General features: G+C 36.5%; 1 protein-coding gene across 1 annotated transcript in view; it reads left to right on the top strand.

Annotated features, from left to right (window-relative positions):
* Nucleotides 1-18,007, top strand: part of LOC123535752 (uncharacterized) — a 394,656-nt gene that overhangs the window by 40,917 nt on the left and 335,732 nt on the right. The window contains exon 2 of the mRNA XM_053528064.1: nt 5,750-5,915. Coding sequence (XP_053384039.1) covers nt 5,813-5,915 — 103 coding nt within the window. The 5' untranslated portion in view covers nt 5,750-5,812. The remainder of the gene's footprint in view (nt 1-5,749; nt 5,916-18,007) is intronic.

Below are 18,007 nucleotides of genomic sequence, written 5' to 3'. Positions count from 1 at the left end.
CCTGCAAAGCATTTCCCTTAAATTTAGTGTATTTTGCTAGTCTCAGCTTTGCATTTTGGAAGAATTAAACATCATAATTGCAATACAAAGTAACCCATTGAAAGTTAGCTTACGAGGGTCATATAAAAAGTTCTGTCAGTATTAGGCTTCCGTAGTTTTATCCCAGGTATTTTTTAAAACGCTTAATTGCTCTTGAATGGAGTGTCCAATAGCTAACGATATTTGTTTATTACGTGCAAAATGCTTTTCAAATGACCGAGTTATTTCAAATTGAAATACATGCAGTCATACACACTGACCAATTTACTTGTCACATTGTAAAATGGACGAAAAGACTGAAACTCGTAGCTATATTAAATGCCGCTTTAGGCTTGATATAGATTCAAAGCAGATATTTGATGAATTGTGTGGTATATATGAACCTCAGGCCATTTCAATGAGCACAGTTTTTAGGTGGGTTAAAGCTTTTAAAGCTGAGAAATTATCTGTCGAAGATGATACCCGTTCTGGTAGGCCTAAAACCTCTGTTACCAAGGCAAACATCGCTGATGTAAAAGCTGTGGTCGAACAAGATGCGCGATTGTCGGTGAAAGATTTAGTCAGTTGTACTGGCATATCAGAAGGCAGTGTGCAAACAAATCTTAAAAAGCGTTTTGACCAGAGAAAGGTTTGCGCTAGGTGGGTACCTCATTTGCTCACTGAGGAGCAAAAGAAACAATGCCTTACTTTAAAAAAAAAAGCATACAAAGGCTGTGATAGTCGGGTTATTTCTGATTTGCTAACAGGGGACGAAACCTGGGTGCACATGTTTGAGCCACAGAGAAGGTCTGATAATAAGCAATGGAAGCGAAAAGATCAAAAACGCCCCTGTTTTGCCAAGAGAACCATAAGTTCGAAAAAGATGTTGTATGCAATTTTCTTCAATTCTGGCGGGCCAGTCGTTTAAGTGTCTGCCTTGTCCATCCGGTCATACAGTCACTGGACGTTTCTACAAGAACTCTGTACTGAAGAAAGTGAAAATGTTTTACAATAAGAAACGTCCAAGCAAAGCATGGTCATGTGTCTATCTTATACACGACAATACCTCCTCTCACAAGTGCGAGGTTTTTTGGTTTTTTTTTTTGGCTTCTGAAAAGGGGGGAAGTTGTAAACCATCCACCTTATTCACCTGACCTGAGTCCCTGTGACTTATTTTTATTTCCAAGGCTTATGCATTTCCTCTACCGTCCATGAACAGGCTCAATCAAACCGAGCCTGCAACATTTTCGTTCTTGTCGTGTTGAGCGACCTGTGAAGTTTCCACTTTTCTCTATTTTAAGAAAATGCTTTCTTGAAAGAAATATTATAAGTCCAGAAGTTCTCTTGGCAGCGTTATTTATCAAACAGATATCAAAAGAAGGCTATTCATCTGCTTTTCGCGATTGGATGAAAAGGTTATAGAAATGTGTTTCGGTGAAGGGGGGAATACTTAGAAGGTTTGTAATAAAAATAAGTTTGATAAAAACGTAGCACTTAAGAAATCCAAACCCAATGACAGAACTTCGTATACACCAATTTGGTATCATCTTAAACTGATTTTGCAATGTGCTTTTTTTTCTTTACCGACCAAACATGTACTGAGTATAGATGAAATAAAAATCCGGCCAGACGAGAATGAAAACGGGCTATTTTTGAAAAAAATGTTACATTTTCACAGTCGCGTGTTTTCACTGGCACCAGAGCACCAACGGCTGTGCTTTAATTTATGCCAGAATAAGTTTTAAACAAAAATAATCCAAAAACAAACTCAAAAACGCAGATTTATTGATATGCCCCATTCATATTTTGTCTAATAGACAAAGTATGAATGGGGTATAAGACAAAATATGAATGGGGCATATCAATAAATCTGCGTTTTTGAGTTTGTTTTTGGATTATTTTTGTTTAAAACTTATTTTAGCATAATTTAAAGCACAGCTTGGTGCTCTGGTGCCAGTGCGTGTTTTGTGTGTTTTCTATGTTTTCAATAGATTTAATAGCCGCGTTGAAACTTTTGCGACTGCCCTGTACACGAGATCTTCATAAAGGAGGTTTTGCGCGAAAGACTATAGCGTTTGAGTAAGTTTTAGTTCAAGGTAAAGGCCCGGTCACACCGACCGAACTTTGTTGGAGCGTTCCTGGAGCGGTGAAAAAATTTCATCACCGCTCGTTACCGTTCACCACCGTTTAACAGAAGTTGGCCCCCGTTAAGGCAACGCCGTATACGCCCGACCACCGCTGATGGTCCCTCGTACCGCTCCGAAAGTTTTGGGCTGCACAAAATATTGCGAGCGGTGAGGAGCGGGCAATTCATAATTTTAACAGGTCCAAAACATTGCGGAATGATACTTATTTCACTTGGGTATTGATTACATTTTACTCGGACTTTATCATAGACTCCCTGTGTAAAATCTCAAACTTTTAACTAAAATAAAGGTATTAAATCGATATAATATTTCAATGAAACTTCAAAGTGAAGTTGTTTGTAGCATCATCTGGGGCATGTGCAGTGAAAAATCTTAATTTGATTTCTAAAATAGTGTGATATTTATTTCTAAATTCACTATATGTTCATAGTAAATATACTTCGTTATACCCAAGTGGAAACTGGCAGGTACTCGAAAATGCAGCTCTCTGATTGGTCAATTAGAACCCCTAATGTACTGTGATGTCATGATAAAGTTATGAATTTTCCGCTCCGGCAAAGTTCGACACCGCTCTAACAACGCCCAGTCAAGTTTGGCACCGCTAGACGCAAGTTCGTGGACGCTTGGGTCCGCTAGGCCAACGCAGAAATCTTGAACGCTGCACCACCGCTGCTTAGCCAGCTTTGCCCGGGCGGTGATTAAACGTTGCACAAACTTTGGTGGAGCGGTTGTAAGCATTTTACGAGCGGACACGGGATTGCTGGAACGGTGTCCGGCGTTGAAGCAGCGATCCATTGCGGTGATGAACTTTGGTTTGGCGTTGGTATGGAGGTGTCGGAGCGGGACCAGAACTTCACTATCGACTTCTATAAAAAAAATCTATCAGAACTTCTATCAAAGCGATCCGTTCAGCTCCGTAGTCAAAAGCGGTATGCCGCTAAACCAACTTTAAAACCCCGCCGAGCCAACGCACGCATGCGCGGAACGCCGCTCTATCAACGCTCGCGTCACCGCTAAACCAACGCTCGCTACCGCTCGCTACCGTTAAACCAACGCTAAAGCAACGCCGGCTTCAGCGGTGCACCTCTAAGGCAACGCCCGTGTTTTCGATTTTTTTCCCATTTTGTGCGCGGTGACGAGCGATGTCTAAATTCCGCCCCCTCTCCCTACCGTTGAAGGAACGCTCCAACAAAGTTCGGGCGGTGTGACCGGGCCTTAAGACTGTAAAGAATAAGCCAGGCGAAAATGACAGTTATTAAATTTAACACGAAACATGTATTGTGTCTTGTGCACGTGCGTGTTTGCGCTGCTGTAATTAGACTGCACTATCCCCACAGGTAAATCTGCGACATTCCCTGTTGAATATTCATCCTTGCTTTTTTCCAATTCCTCAAGCACCACGCCCTTTTGTCTACCCCTTACACATGTTTGTATTAAAAAAAACCTAAGACCCCTGATACAACCTAGAAAAAAAATGACATTCTCAGGCGTTCCTTAATATCCCTGCCCTACAAGACCCCTTATACAATCCTGATTTTTTTTTCTGAACTATCAAAAATGTACTTATTAGAAGTACACTGTACAGGTGGAAGTAGCATTGATTGGCCACCCCCTCCCCACCCAAAGACCCCTGATACAGCCCCCAAAAAAATCTCAGGCATTCCTTGATATCCCCACTCTACAAGACCCCTGAAAAAAAATTTAAGCAGATAAGTACTGAAGAACTTTTTGTAACTGAATTCAAAGTGACAAAATTAGTTTCAACTTAAAGTAAAGAACTCCTTCCATTATTCTTCATTTCTAAACATCACTTAGTAAATTATGTCAGTAAATTTTAATATCTATATATGAAAAATATAAATTCATTTGGTGAGTTTTGGTCATATTATACTGGTACTGACTACTATACAGATTTTTTTGTGCTATGTTTCTGTATTGCTCTTACTGTTTACGTATCATGGATACACACAAGTGTTGTAAGTATAGGTTGTATTGGAATCACCCTGGAATCTTCCTATCACTCAGAATTAGAAAATAGCCTTGACTTCACTTACAGATGGCGAGTCTCACTTAAGTAATATTGTGACATTTTTCACATATTCTGTTAAAAGAAGGTTTTAAGGAGCAAAAAAGTCCATTACATAAAAAAATATTTTCATTGGAAACATTATAAAAGTTTTACTTTAAATACTTACAAAAATGTATGTAAAAAAAAAATGTAATTATCCCCTTTAATATGAAGTATTTAAAAAGGTCATTTGATCAATGGGTCATTCAGAAATTTCAATACTCTGAACCAAGAGCAAGTTTTAAAACCAGTATATCTTCGGATTTTTTTATATCCAGTCACTAAGATAGGCAAAAGGGAAGTAATAGTAATTTTACAAATTTGCATTAGCTAAAATACCATACTCAATGCAAATCTTTGAAAATTTTTAATCAAGTACAATTATTGTTATTATATATATGCCATACCTTTTCTCATCATAGGTTTGGCAAAGTATATACAGATGCTAAATCAAACTGAGTGGTCTCGGCTTCTCACTAACCATGCATGTAGTGTAGAATTCTATCATGTGAGGAAGCAGTTCAGCTGACTTATCTGTACACAGGTGCCCACTTAGTATCAAAATTATGTTTGGAAGGGGCACTTGGAGTCTTCCTTCAACAAAAGCTAGGAAAACACCATAATTTTCATAAGGGATGTCATAATGATTGTATTGGTGACATATTAAATCCAACAAAGAATGGAAACTATTGTGGTTGGGCGAACAGATTGAAAAATCAAATTTTAATATATTACCTCCTGTGAAACTATTAATGTGCATTTAGCACTGACTTAACATAAGAAGTGTAAATAATTACATGTTAAAGTTTCAAACAAATCTATTACTTGAACAAAATTTGATCAACCACCTTTAAAGGATTTTAATGTAACTTTGTAATAGATTGCTTGAACAGGATAATTATGTAGAGCACAAGAACTGTCTTCAAAACGCAAGTGAAATATGGGAATAAAACTTTGTGCTAAAATTGACAGTGTTTTTTTAGCTGGGGAAAATATGGGAATAAAAGTTTGTGCTAAAATTGACAGTGTTTTTAAGCCAGTGAAATATGGGAATAAAATTATGTAGAGCACAAGAACTGTCTTCAAAACGCAAGTGAAATATGGGAACAAAACTTTGCGTTAAAATTGAAAGTGTTTTTAAACAGGTGAAATATGGGAATAAAACTTTGTACTAAAGTTGACAGTGTTTTTAAGCAGGTGCAATATGGGAATAAAATTTGCACCAAAATTGACACTGTTTTTTAGCTGAGAAAATATGGGAATAAAAGTTTGTGCTAAAATTGACTAACAATGCTTTTGAAGAACAGCAACAATATGTGTCAAGTCATTTTTCCTCCACCTTGGATAGATGGACAGGAAGTACTCATTACTGGTAGGAATTAAGTAGTATCATTAGACATCAAAAGTGTTGGTAGTAGAACAGACCACTGTAACATGTCTAAAATATTATTGAAAATTGTTATTGAACATGTTAATGTATACAGGTGTACTTGCTACTTGTTTTGCTTGTTTTCAGGAAGGCTTTGTTACTCACCTCTTAAGTGACGGGTTGAATGCGCGAGATCACGTGCACACCGGTATGTCACAGGCGAGATATGCCTCTTACTCAGACCTGACCAACCCTGCCTTAAAACATGCAATCAATCAGAATTGTCTTTCTACCATACACCTTGCAACACTTGGTAAGTCTGTTTGATATTCTTAATCAAATTATTACATGTATCATCATTACCGTATAACCCCGTTTAAACGCCCCCGGGGGCAATGCATTTTACGAAAAATTTGATCCAAACAATGTCAGTAACTCGTATAAACGCCCCCCTATTCATCCCAATTCACGCACTGACATATAAACCCGATACGTCATCGTACTGGGAATCTGTGTAAAGTCGCGCGCTGAGTGACGTGATCCGAGTTAAATTCGATCAATACTGTAGCGTTTATAGCCCAGATGTTTATGTGGATTTACCTGCACGTAGCATATTCAGTACTTACACACAGTAGATTTATTTGTGCCATGCCTGTTGACGTGTTTAAAAGTTTGTGCTAATAAAGTGTGGGTTTTTTTTAAATTCATTTCTATTGTTATGGAATTGTTATTATCTGGATATTATTGTGTTGGATCTATTTTTGAAGGTAAGATTTTTTTATTTTCTCCAAAAAACGTGGGGGGGCGTTAATTAGAGGGGGAGCGTTAATACGGGGTTATACGGTATTTGAAATATTTATGTATCTAGTATATTGATACTGATGAATATTGGAATATGATAGCACAACTGGAAAAAAGGAATTATAGAGAAAACCTGACACAGCTGATAAAGAGAAAGATTTCCTTTCAAATGAAAATAAATTTATCATTAGTTATATCAGTAGTAGTCTACACTTTCACTTTTGCACCTTTGTACAGAATCTATAACCTTTACCCTGCTAAATTTCTATAATGAAATTGTCCATCTTTCACTTTGGACAGTACCATTAACTGTTAAAAGGGGTACAAACAAAAAAGATACTAACTGAATGGCGTACAGTTCAGATCATGATCAGACTGCATGTATGTGCAGGCTGATCATGATCTGCACTGGCTGCAAAGGCAAAATAAAAAGTATCCAGCATGATAAGTGATAAAAGAGTTACTATAAGAGTAAACATAGTTTGATCTGCAATGTTGTATTCAACTCGAGTGGATTTTGCAAGGCCCAAGATATGCTTGCATCATTGCTCAAGGTACAGTATTTATACTATTTATGATCCTTTTTTTATAGACATGTATAAACTTATTTCTAGTAATATATCAGTAAAAAAAGGACTATAATTTTAGATATATAAGACTGAAATCTTGTTTAAAAAGGTTAACTTACTGACGCTTGGAACATCGAGACACCATTGATTCGTGGCCAGATTTCTAATTTGATTAAAAGATTTTTCTGTATCTGATGGAGAATTGAATACAGGGTTTTGTATTCATTAGTGAAATACATTCTGTATTTGAGACAGAAAATTGGTAGGTATTCAATAAAGTGTTATCTTATTCTTTGCATGAAATTTCTTATCCCTGGGTTGTCAAGATTTGTCAGTCAATGACAGACATAAATAAGTTTTTGTGGAATCCAGTTATGGATGGCAGATATATGCTTTTGATTCTTTGTAAATTAACCACTCCTGTTTTTTAAGGAAATATTTTGAGTCATCATTTCCTAGTATTGTGGTATCTGTGTCATCTCACTCTTTGTCAAATTTTGGAAAATGCAATAAAATGCTTTGAACAGTCAACAGATGGGGATTTTCGAGAGCATAACAGCAGGGCCATTTTTACTGCCCTCCTATCCTTAATTCTTGTTCTTTTATATCTCAAACTTAACTGTCTGCCCAGTCCAAAATTTTAAAAAAAAAAAGAAAAAAAAAAAATAATGGATCAGTTTCTTAACATCAGGAGTGAAATAAGATTGGGCAAGTATTACTTACTCCAGTAGAAGTTCCTCCAGTAGAAATTGACTTATGATTCTACAGAAGCAGACGGACTTTATTACATGGTCAATTATTGCTAGATAATGTCTTAGTTTAGTCTCCCTATGACAGATTCATGATACAAATTATTACTGCTTAGGAAATTGATATATGGTTTATTGCCAGAAAAGACACTTGCAGTTAAGAGTGGAACTCACATCAACTCCCAGGATAGACATCAGTTGTTGGAAGTTTGTAATTTCCTATATGGAGATATAGCAAGTTTTACCAGGATGTTTGTCAAATCAATTTTCTTTCTATAAATTATTAACTATCTGTATCAGGTATGAAATGATGATTTTGATATTTTATTGAGGATACGTATTGTAAAATCAGAAATGTTTGCAAGGGCATCAGTTTTCTGATATATAATTCAGTCAAAGTTACTAAAGAGATCATGTTTATAAATAGACCACCTGCATTAAAGGACCACCTTTTTAGTTCTGCTTTGTGTTGTTAAGAACAAATCATGCTGTATTTCATAGACCACTCAAGGTAAGATTCATAGAAACCACTTTTTGCCAAGATATTCCGGAGGTGTACCCAGGCTTTTAAAAACTATATACGCATGCAGGGGAGAGTGTGGGAGGGGATTGAAATATTAACTTCGAACAAAGCACTCTGGCCGCTTTTGACGACAACATGATTAGCTTTTGTGAAACTGAATAATTACATCATATAATAGAAAAACATATTATATCTGCTTGTGTCTTAATGGGTTTTCATGAATATTATTCAGTAAGTTGGTACTGATGAGTTCATAATTATGCGTCACATGCGATATGACGCAGTATTTTAGATAGGTCACCGGTAAAATCATAATGACAATGATTATATTTATTACTGGATCTTGTTTTTGCTGATTCAAGACCATTTACAAAAAATAATGGAACTCATAAAGTTTAAAGAGCATATTTTCCCCAATAATAGAATTTCTTCAAACTTTGGATATTGAAGGACAATTATCAAAGAAACAAAGATAATGCAATAAAAATGCAATAAAAATCATAGGTCACCAGTATACAACGAGTTATCTGCCCTCGAAAATGGCATTTCCTGCCCCACCACCCCCCTTGCCCCGGTTGGCATTTTAAAGGTTTATTTGCAAATAACAAACACCAGACAGCTGACAAAAATGACAAATATTGTCCGATTTTCGGTGATATTAATGTGCTATCAAACTAAGAAAAAAAATGTATGAAGCTCTACTTTGGTGTATAAAACACACCCCTTTGTGAAAACGAAAAAAAAAAAATCATAAAAATGTGTATAATATATTCAAATTTTTATAGTATACAAGGTTAGTATGCTTTAGTTTGCAGGCAGTGTTATTAATTTCACATGTGCAGAATCTCCTTATAGCCATGATTTGAATCAACTTTAAAACTAAACATATTCTCTTTGCAAGTAAATAAATCAATTATTTTGTTTGCCTGGAAAACCCTTACCATAAATTTTCATTCTACCCTTTAGGAAACTGCCTTTTGTTATTTTTCATTAGATTATGTCTCATTTTCACCTAATTTGTGGCACTGCTCATGTCTGTAATTGGGAAAACTTCTAGAATTTAGTGTTTTGTAATACTTTCTTGGCGGCAGAGCACACCAATATGGAAAGCTTATTGTAAAACTTAATTGTGTTTGGGGATATAGTGGGATTTTCTTTTAGGCCAAGCTGCAATTTTACCTGGGGAATCTTACCTCGAGATTTTTCTTTAGGCCAGGCTGTGATTTTTACATGGAGAATCTTGCCTTGAGCCTTTCCTTTAAGCCAGGTTGTAATTTTACCTATAAAATCTTGCCTTGATGTTTTCCTTTAAGCCAGGCTGTAATTTTCCCTGAACAATCTTGCCTTGAGGTTTTCCTTTAAGCCAGGTGTGATTTTAACTGGAGAATCTTGCCTTGAGGTTTTCCTTTAAGCCAGGCTGTAATTTTCCCTGAACAATCTTGCCTTGAGGTTTTCCTTTAAGCCAGGCTGTGATTTTACCTGGAGAATCTTGCCTTGAGGTTTTCCTTTAAGCTAGACTGTGATTTTCCCTGGAGAATCTTACCTTGAGGTTTTCCTTTAAGCCAGACTGAAATTTTCCCTGAACAATCTTGCCTTAAGGTTTTCCTTTAAGCCAGGCTGTGATTTTCCCTGGAGAAACTTGCCTTGAGGTTTTCCTTTAAGCCAGGCTGTAATTTTCCCAGAACAATTTTGCCTTGAAATTTTCCTTTAAGCCAGGCTGTAATTTTACCTGAATAATCTTGCCTTGATGTTTTCCTTTAAGCCAGGCTGTCATTTTCCCTGAACAATCTTGCCTTGAGGTTTTCCTTTAAGCCAGGCTGTGATTTTACCTGGAGAATCTTGCCTTGAGGTTTTCCTTTAAGCCAGGCTGTGATTTTCCCTGAACAATCTTAATTGCCTTGAGGTTTTCCTTTAAGTCAGGCTGTGATTTTACCTGGAGAATCTTACCTTGAGATTTTCCTTTAAGCCAGACTTTGATTTTACCTGGAGAATCTTGCCTTGAGGTTTTCCTTTAAGCCAAGCTGTGATTCTACCTGGAGAATTTTTGCCTTCATATTTTGCTTTAAATTAAGCTGTGATTTTGCCTGGAGAATCTTTCCTTGAGATTTTCCTTTAAGGCAAGTTCTCATTTTATCTGGAGAATCTTCCCTTGAGATTTTCCTTTAGACCAGGTTGTAATTTCAGCTGGAGAATCTTTCATTGAGATTTTCCATTAAGCCAAGTTGTGATTTTACCTGAAGAATCTTGCCTTGAGATTTTCCTTTAGGCCAAGCTTTGATTTACCTCGATAATCTTGCCTTGAGATTTTCCATTAAGCCAAACTGAGCTTTAACTCTGGAAATGTTTCCTTGGGATTTTTCTTTAGGCCTAGGTGTGATTTTACCTGGAGAATCTTGTTAAGATTTTCTTTAGGCCTAGGTGTGATTTTACCTAGAGAATCTTGCCTTGAGTTTTCCCTTTAGGTCAAGTTATGATTTTACCTGGAAAATCTTGCCTTAAGATTTTCTTTTAGGCTGAGACATGCTTTTATTTGGAAACCTAGTAGATTAAAGACAAGTCAACTGATTTTTGTTTGTTTATGCCTAAATGACTTTTTTTATGAATATTGGTTGTTAGATGGCATTGTATAATTGTCTATTCTAAAAATACTTTGGTTAATTGATTATGACTCCTCTTTGTATATCAAGGATACTCTTATAAAAATATTAATTAAAACAGCAGTTTGTACAACTTTTGTTCAATGAAGAGGGTTCAGCTATCTTACGTTAACTTGCATAGCAGCATCCTGCTGGGCCATCCATATCCAATTCTAATTCATCAGAGGTTCAGCGCAGTCTGGAAATGAACCTTTTATGTTTTCTCTTTCATTTGGTGTGCGTTTACATAATTATATAATCACTGTCAAAAGTGATTTTAGTTAGTCATATGATTTTTTATAAAGAAAGCAAATTGACCTGCTATATTGAAAATCCTTAGCAAATGAATCTTACAAAAAGATAGTGCTATTCATCACACTATTAAGAAAGTGTAACTTGAATTGTGAACAAATTTTTCAGGCCTGCATTTTGATATGAAGTAGCAACAGACCTCTTGTATATGAGAATTATGCTTTATTCCAACTTACAGTAATGTGAAAACATTTCATTGATGGTGAACATACAGTAAAAATTGACCTGCAAGCAAATCTTACTTTGTAGATTATGCCATAGTTAAGTCTCTTTCTGACAGTTTCATGATATGATATCACTAAATGATAACTTCTTTAGGAAATTGATATATGGTTTATTGCCACAAAAGACATTTGCAGTAAAACTCTTTCTACTCCCTAGATAGATAGACATCAGTCCTGGAAGTTTGTAATTTCCTTTATCTGAAATGAGGCAAGTTTTACCAGGAAATGATTTGTAGGTTTTGTCAAATCAATTTTCTTTCCTTAAACTGTATCAAGTATGTAAATGATGTTTTAACACTTACTAGGGTATATGTTGTGGTTTTGTAAAAAAAAAGAAGAGTTTTAGGTGTGTCCAATTTGATTGTTTTCATATATCTTGTCCTCCAATATTTGAAAAAATTCGAAGGATTTATATATGTTTAAATATTTATTTTCAAAATGCTTTGAGTTACAATTCTGGTACACATTAACTTTAACCCTTAGCCAGCTGGCGGCAAGTGATTCTGCCTTTGAAACCAGTGCAGACCAAGATCAGCCTACACATCCGTGCAGTCTGATCATGGTTTGCACTGTTTGCTGTTCAGTCAGTAAATTTTCAGTGAACATCCCTTTAAATAATAAGTGGTATTGCCCAAATTGAATGATGGGCCAGTCCATTTTAGAAATTTTGCAAGGTAAAGGTTAAAGAAGAAGAGGCCTCTGTGACCAAGTGGTTAAGGTCATTAACTTATAATTACTTGCAACTCCAAGCAGCAGGTTCAACTTATAAACAAGAGGCCTCCATGGCTGAATGGTTAAGGTCAGTGACTTCAAATCACTTGCCCCTCACCAATGTGGGTTCGAGCCTTGATTAGGGTGTAGAATTCTTCTTGTAAGGAAACCATCCAGCTGGCTTACAGAAAATCAGTTGTTCTATCAAGTGCAGATGATGATGAAATAATACTCATGCAGAGGGGCACCAAGGGTGCCACACAAAAACAAACCAACCTCCCTTGGGGTGCAGAAGAAGATGAAGTGTTAGGAAGTCATCCAGCTAGCCCTCAGAAAGTTCTTGTTTCTACATATTACCTATGCCTGCCACACTGGATTTTCCTACAAAGCTGAGAGGTTGCTATGTCACTAATACAGTTATGATTTGAAACCCAATCAGAACAAACAAACATTCCATGCTGAAAGCTCTGATGTACAAGTATCCTTAACTTATTTAGTTGCCTTGAAGTTTTTAAGTGAGAAATTGTTTTTTTAAGCACCAATGAAAATTTTGTCAGATTTTTGTTTGTGCCAAACCCTTCCCCATCAATTGTTAAATTACTGTGTGGCATAAAGTATTGTCCAATGTCCAGTAATTATTGTATGTGACCAATACCCAGTATTGTAGTTGTCCTTATTCCTGGAGATATAGCTTTTTATCCCTATCTGCTATAGACTTTCTATATAACAGCCATATCCAGTGGACATATTGCCATTCTGTTCCATTAGAAACAATTTTCTCAGTTGTTCAGCTGATGTTTAATGATACTGAATCACATAGGATAACTGTCACACTGATACTGAGCCTTTGTGATCAGTCCAGATTGATTTTTTGTACAAACCTTCCTAATTACAACCATTCAGAGAAATTTAGCTGGAAAATAATGTCAGGCTGGTTTACTATTGAGGCTTTAACGATATATGAGCCGTGCCATGGGAAAACCAACATAGTGGCTTTGCGACCAGCATGGAACCAGACCAGCCTGCGCATCCGCACAGTCTGGTCAGGATCCATGCTGTTCCCTTTCAAAGCCTATTGCTATTAGAGAAACTGTTAACGAACAGCATGGATCCTGACCAGACTGCGCTGATGCGCAGGCTGGTCTGGATCCATGCTGGTCGCAAAGCCACTATGTTGGTTTTCCCATGGCACGGCTCATACATATCAGCAAGACAATACAAACAGTTTTATGTTAAAATATTTCACTAATACCAATACTTCGACTAGCCACTAGACTGATAATGATATATTTCCACATTTTTCCTTTTTTAAGCCCCCGAAGGGAGGCATATAGTTTTTGAACCGTCTGTCGGTCTGTCGGTCTGTTGATCTGTCGGTCTGTCGGTCTGTCTGTCTGTCGGTCTGTCCGCAATTTTCGTGTCCGGTCCATATCTTTGTCATGGATGGATGGATTTTCAAATAACTTGGCATGAATGTGTACCACAGTAAGACGACGTGCAGTGCGCAAGACCCAGGTCCGTAGCTCAAAGGTCAAGGTCACACTTAGACGTTAAAGGATAGTGCATTGATGGGCGTGTCCGGTCCATATCTTTGTCATCGATGGATGGATTTTCAAATAACTTGGCATGAATGTGTACCACAGTAAGACGACGTGTCATGCGCAAGATCCAGGTCCGTAGCTCAAAGGTCAAGGTCACACTTAGACGTTAAAGGATAGTGCATTGATGGGCATGTCCGGTCCATATCTTTGTCATCGATGGATGGATTTTCAAATAACTTGGCATAAATGTGTACCACAGTAAGACGACGTGTCATGCGCAAGACCCAGGTTCGTAGCTCAAAGGTCAAGGTCACACTTAGATGTTAAAGGAAAGTGCATTGATGGGCGTGTCCGGTCCATATCTTTGTCATCGATGGATGGATTTTCAAATAACTTGGCATGAATGTGTACCACAGTAAGACGACGTGTCACATGCAAGACCCAGGTCCGTAGCTCAAAGGTCAAGGTCACACTTAGACGTTCAAGATCATTTTTCATGATAGTGCATTGATGGGCATGTCCGGTCCATATCTTTGTCATTCATGCATGGATTTTAAAATAACTATGCATGAATGTGTGACACAGTAAGACGATGTGTCTCGCGCAAGACCCAGCTCCGTAGGTCAAAGGTCCTAAACTCTAACATCGGCCATAACTATTCATTCAAAGTGCCATCGGGGGCATGTGTCATCCTACGGAGACAGCTCTTGTTTTTGACGAATTTAATTCCATAGAGACAAAAGCCAGTCTATTTTAGAGATTTTCACAGAGGAATGATGTTGAAGTTATCATATATGATATTGGACATAGAATATAGACTGGCTCAGTTCATAACATTTAATCATAAAAATGTAAAAAAGATAATATCATAGTCTAGGAGCTAGTCTAACCAATACTATAATATTGAACATTGAATTTTGGTGCTTTTAAAGAAACATTTAATTATTGACATTGAATAATTGAGCTATTTAAAGAAAAACATTTTTGGTGAGTTTTAAATAGAACTAAGATCCAACAGCCAAAGTCTCTATATGCAGCTTTCCAGTCTTGATGGTGTTAGACATCTCCCGATGGCACTTGGGCATTATTTCAGACACTGGGCCTGGACTGGTAACATTTTGTTATGGTGTCCTCTGTTAAAAGCTCCTAAACCCTGAGAGTCAAGTGGCTTGAGCCGACTTTTAAGAATTGTGCAGGATAAAATAAACATTCTCTTTGCCTGTGAATAGAAATCAATTACTCCGTTTGCCTGAAAGTCTGTTGTCATTAATTTTCATTTTATCCTTAAGGAAACTGCCATTTGTGGTAAATAAAGTATTTTTTATTAGATTTTGTCTCATTTTCACCTAATTTGTGGCACAGCTCATGTCTGTAGTTCTCCAAAACCTCTAGAATTTACTGATTTGAAATTCTTGCCTTGGGATTTTTCTGTAGGCCGGATTGTGCTTTTACTTGGAAACTCTTGCCTTGTGTTCTTCCTGTAGGCCAAGTTGTGTTTTCACTTTGAAATTCTTGCCTTGGGATTTTTCTGTAGGCCGGATTGTGCTTTTACTTGGAAACTCTTGCCTTGTGTTCTCCCTGTAGGCCAAGTTGTGTTTTCACTTTGAAATTCTTGCCTTGGGATTTTTTTGTAGGCCGGATTGTGCTTTTACTTGGAAACTCTTGCCTTGTGTTCTCCCTGATTAATTGTGCTTTTATTTGGAAAACTCTTGCCTTGTGGTCAAACTGTACTTTTACTTGGAAATTCTTGTCATGGAATTTTCTGATAATTTGTGCTTTTACTTGGAAAACTCTTGCCTTGAGATTTTCCTGTTAGCCAAATTGTGCTTTTATTTGAAAATTCTTGCCTTGGGATTTTTCTTCAGGCCAAATTTTGGTTTCATTTAGAAATTCTTGCCTTGGGATTTTTCAGTAGACCTTTCGTTATTGCCATTGTAATACCATTGCATTGTCAGTGTATCATCAGTTTGTTACCAGTATAATGTCAGTCTATTGGCATATTTATAATTGGTCTGCTATTACCAGTTATTGGTAACTGAAACCAGTGCATTACCCGCTTAATGCAAGATCTGACAACAGCATGGTAATAGTCCTAACACATAGTGAAAATAATCTGACAACAAACTGAATATTACAGTGCATAATGATCCAAGCCTCATTAGAAGAGAATTTGATTTAAAAAAAGTTAAAAAACTTATTCATTAAAATGGAAAACAACTGATATCAAACTGCCAACAAACTGACTTCACACAGGCACTAAAAAATATCTTACAACAAATAACCAATAAGCTGACAATAGGATTGATTTTGAATTTTCCAAAGTATTGTCAGATTAAAACCAAACTATTGTTAGGTCTGGCAACAAAAGCTGGACTGAAAATGAAAATTGCTGGTACTAAACTGGTAATATATGGCAACACACTGACAAGAAAGTAGACATTCATTACCAATGTGGAATTCTTGCATCACTTAATTTAATCAAAACCCATATTTTTGTAATATACTGACAATGATAATATGGCAACACACTGACAAATACACAGACTTCACCGAGTAGCTATACAAAAAGATGAATTAGGCCAGCATTTTTTTATTTTCTGGTTTACGGGAGATTTTTCAAAAAATTTGGGTCGGGGGGATAAATAAAAATAAAAGTAAAAACCACAATTTTGAGCAGTCGACCAAATTAATAAAAATGAAATGTCAAAAAGGATACAAATTTTTTATTTTTTGTACACAACAGAAAACAAAAGCTTGCAAGCTTAAATTGCGTACACACTCACAAATGAACAATTCTGAACTGGTTTATATCTCATCATCTCAGTATATTGTTGTTTTATTTTTTATGTATATCTTGTATGCATGATGCCATTTTCATTTAATAAAAGAGACTCAGCATGTCAGGTATAGACTTACAAAGTCACCAATGATATATATTATTTGTGTTTTTGTATCTAACTATTTTGTAGTAAAAATGGACTTGTGGAAACATTTTTCATAATAAACTATACAGATACCACAGTTGACATATCATAAGAACATTGCATAATGTTTATTATATAAACATGAAAAAACTGCTATTAAAATGGGGATATGCAGTGACTATTTTAGGTCTGCATCCTGCATACATGCAATTGGCTGGAGACACAAAGTATTAACCCTTAGCCTGCTGCAGGCGAATTTAACAGCCTTTGCAAACAGCTTGGAACCAGATCAGACGCCGATTAAATCGGCGTCTGATCAGGTTCCAAGCTGTTTGCTACTCTGACAATATTTCTTAAAATTTTGGAGCAAACCGAATGAACTTTACAATTTTAGCAGACGACATTTCCAGCAGACGACAGTTTATCTAGCATGCTAAAGGTTAAAAGACAGGCATTGTCATACTAGAAAGCAAAAACTACGAATTGATTAAATATTATACACACTGGCTTTTCGAATTTGTCATATGCTGTTATTTAACCAACAACATCAATCGTAACTCTTGCTTGAATATTATTTTTTGTTTTGCTGACTGTCAGTGCTACCTAAAATGTTACAATAATACAACAGTCCAAAACAATTTGAATTTTGGGTCAGCTAAAATGTGTACAAAATAACAGTCTTGCAGGCTGATGTTCATACAACAGTTTCTGAGAGAAAAATCTTCAATGACACTGGACTTATAATATTTCTCTTGGACTTTAACCCTTAGCCTGCTGCAGGCGAATTTAACAGCCTTTGCAAACAGCTTGGAACCAGATCAGACGCCGATTAAATCGGCGTCTGATCAGGTTCCAAGCTGTTTGCTACTCTGACAATATTTCTTCCAATTTTGGAGCAAATTGAATGAACTTTACAATTTTAGCAGACGACATTTCCAGCAGACGACAATTTATCTAGCATGCTAAAGGTTAAGTAAGTTATGAGTCCGAAAAAACATTTGTTACTGGACATGTCCATATGTGTTCCCCGGTGTCAAAGGCACATGTGGCATACAGTGTTTGAATGCTGCCCCATATGCACTTTCAAAGGGTCTTCTTACAGAGTTTATTGGTATGCTTCAAGTGGACATGAGAATATTGCTCGCAGTTTCATGTTTGATAATTACCTTTTGAGCTATGGTATCTGGCTTGAACTTTAGTCAAACTAATTTGACACAATCCTAGGAAATACTGAGATAATCTAAGATAATCTTTTCATATGGGCAACGTCTCCACTTGATTAGATTGCCCATCACAGATATTAAAAAATCTGACAGTCCAATAAATACTTTGACTCTAAGTTTGAACTTTTTATCACATATGTATTATTCTGTCAAGCATTTGCAGGGGTCACGTGTTATTAAACATTGACATTT

Source organism: Mercenaria mercenaria, chromosome 17 (assembly GCF_021730395.1).
Source record: "Mercenaria mercenaria strain notata chromosome 17, MADL_Memer_1, whole genome shotgun sequence".
NCBI classification, from domain to species: Eukaryota; Metazoa; Mollusca; class Bivalvia; order Venerida; family Veneridae; genus Mercenaria; species Mercenaria mercenaria.
This window is presented reverse-complemented; position numbering and strand designations above follow the sequence as displayed.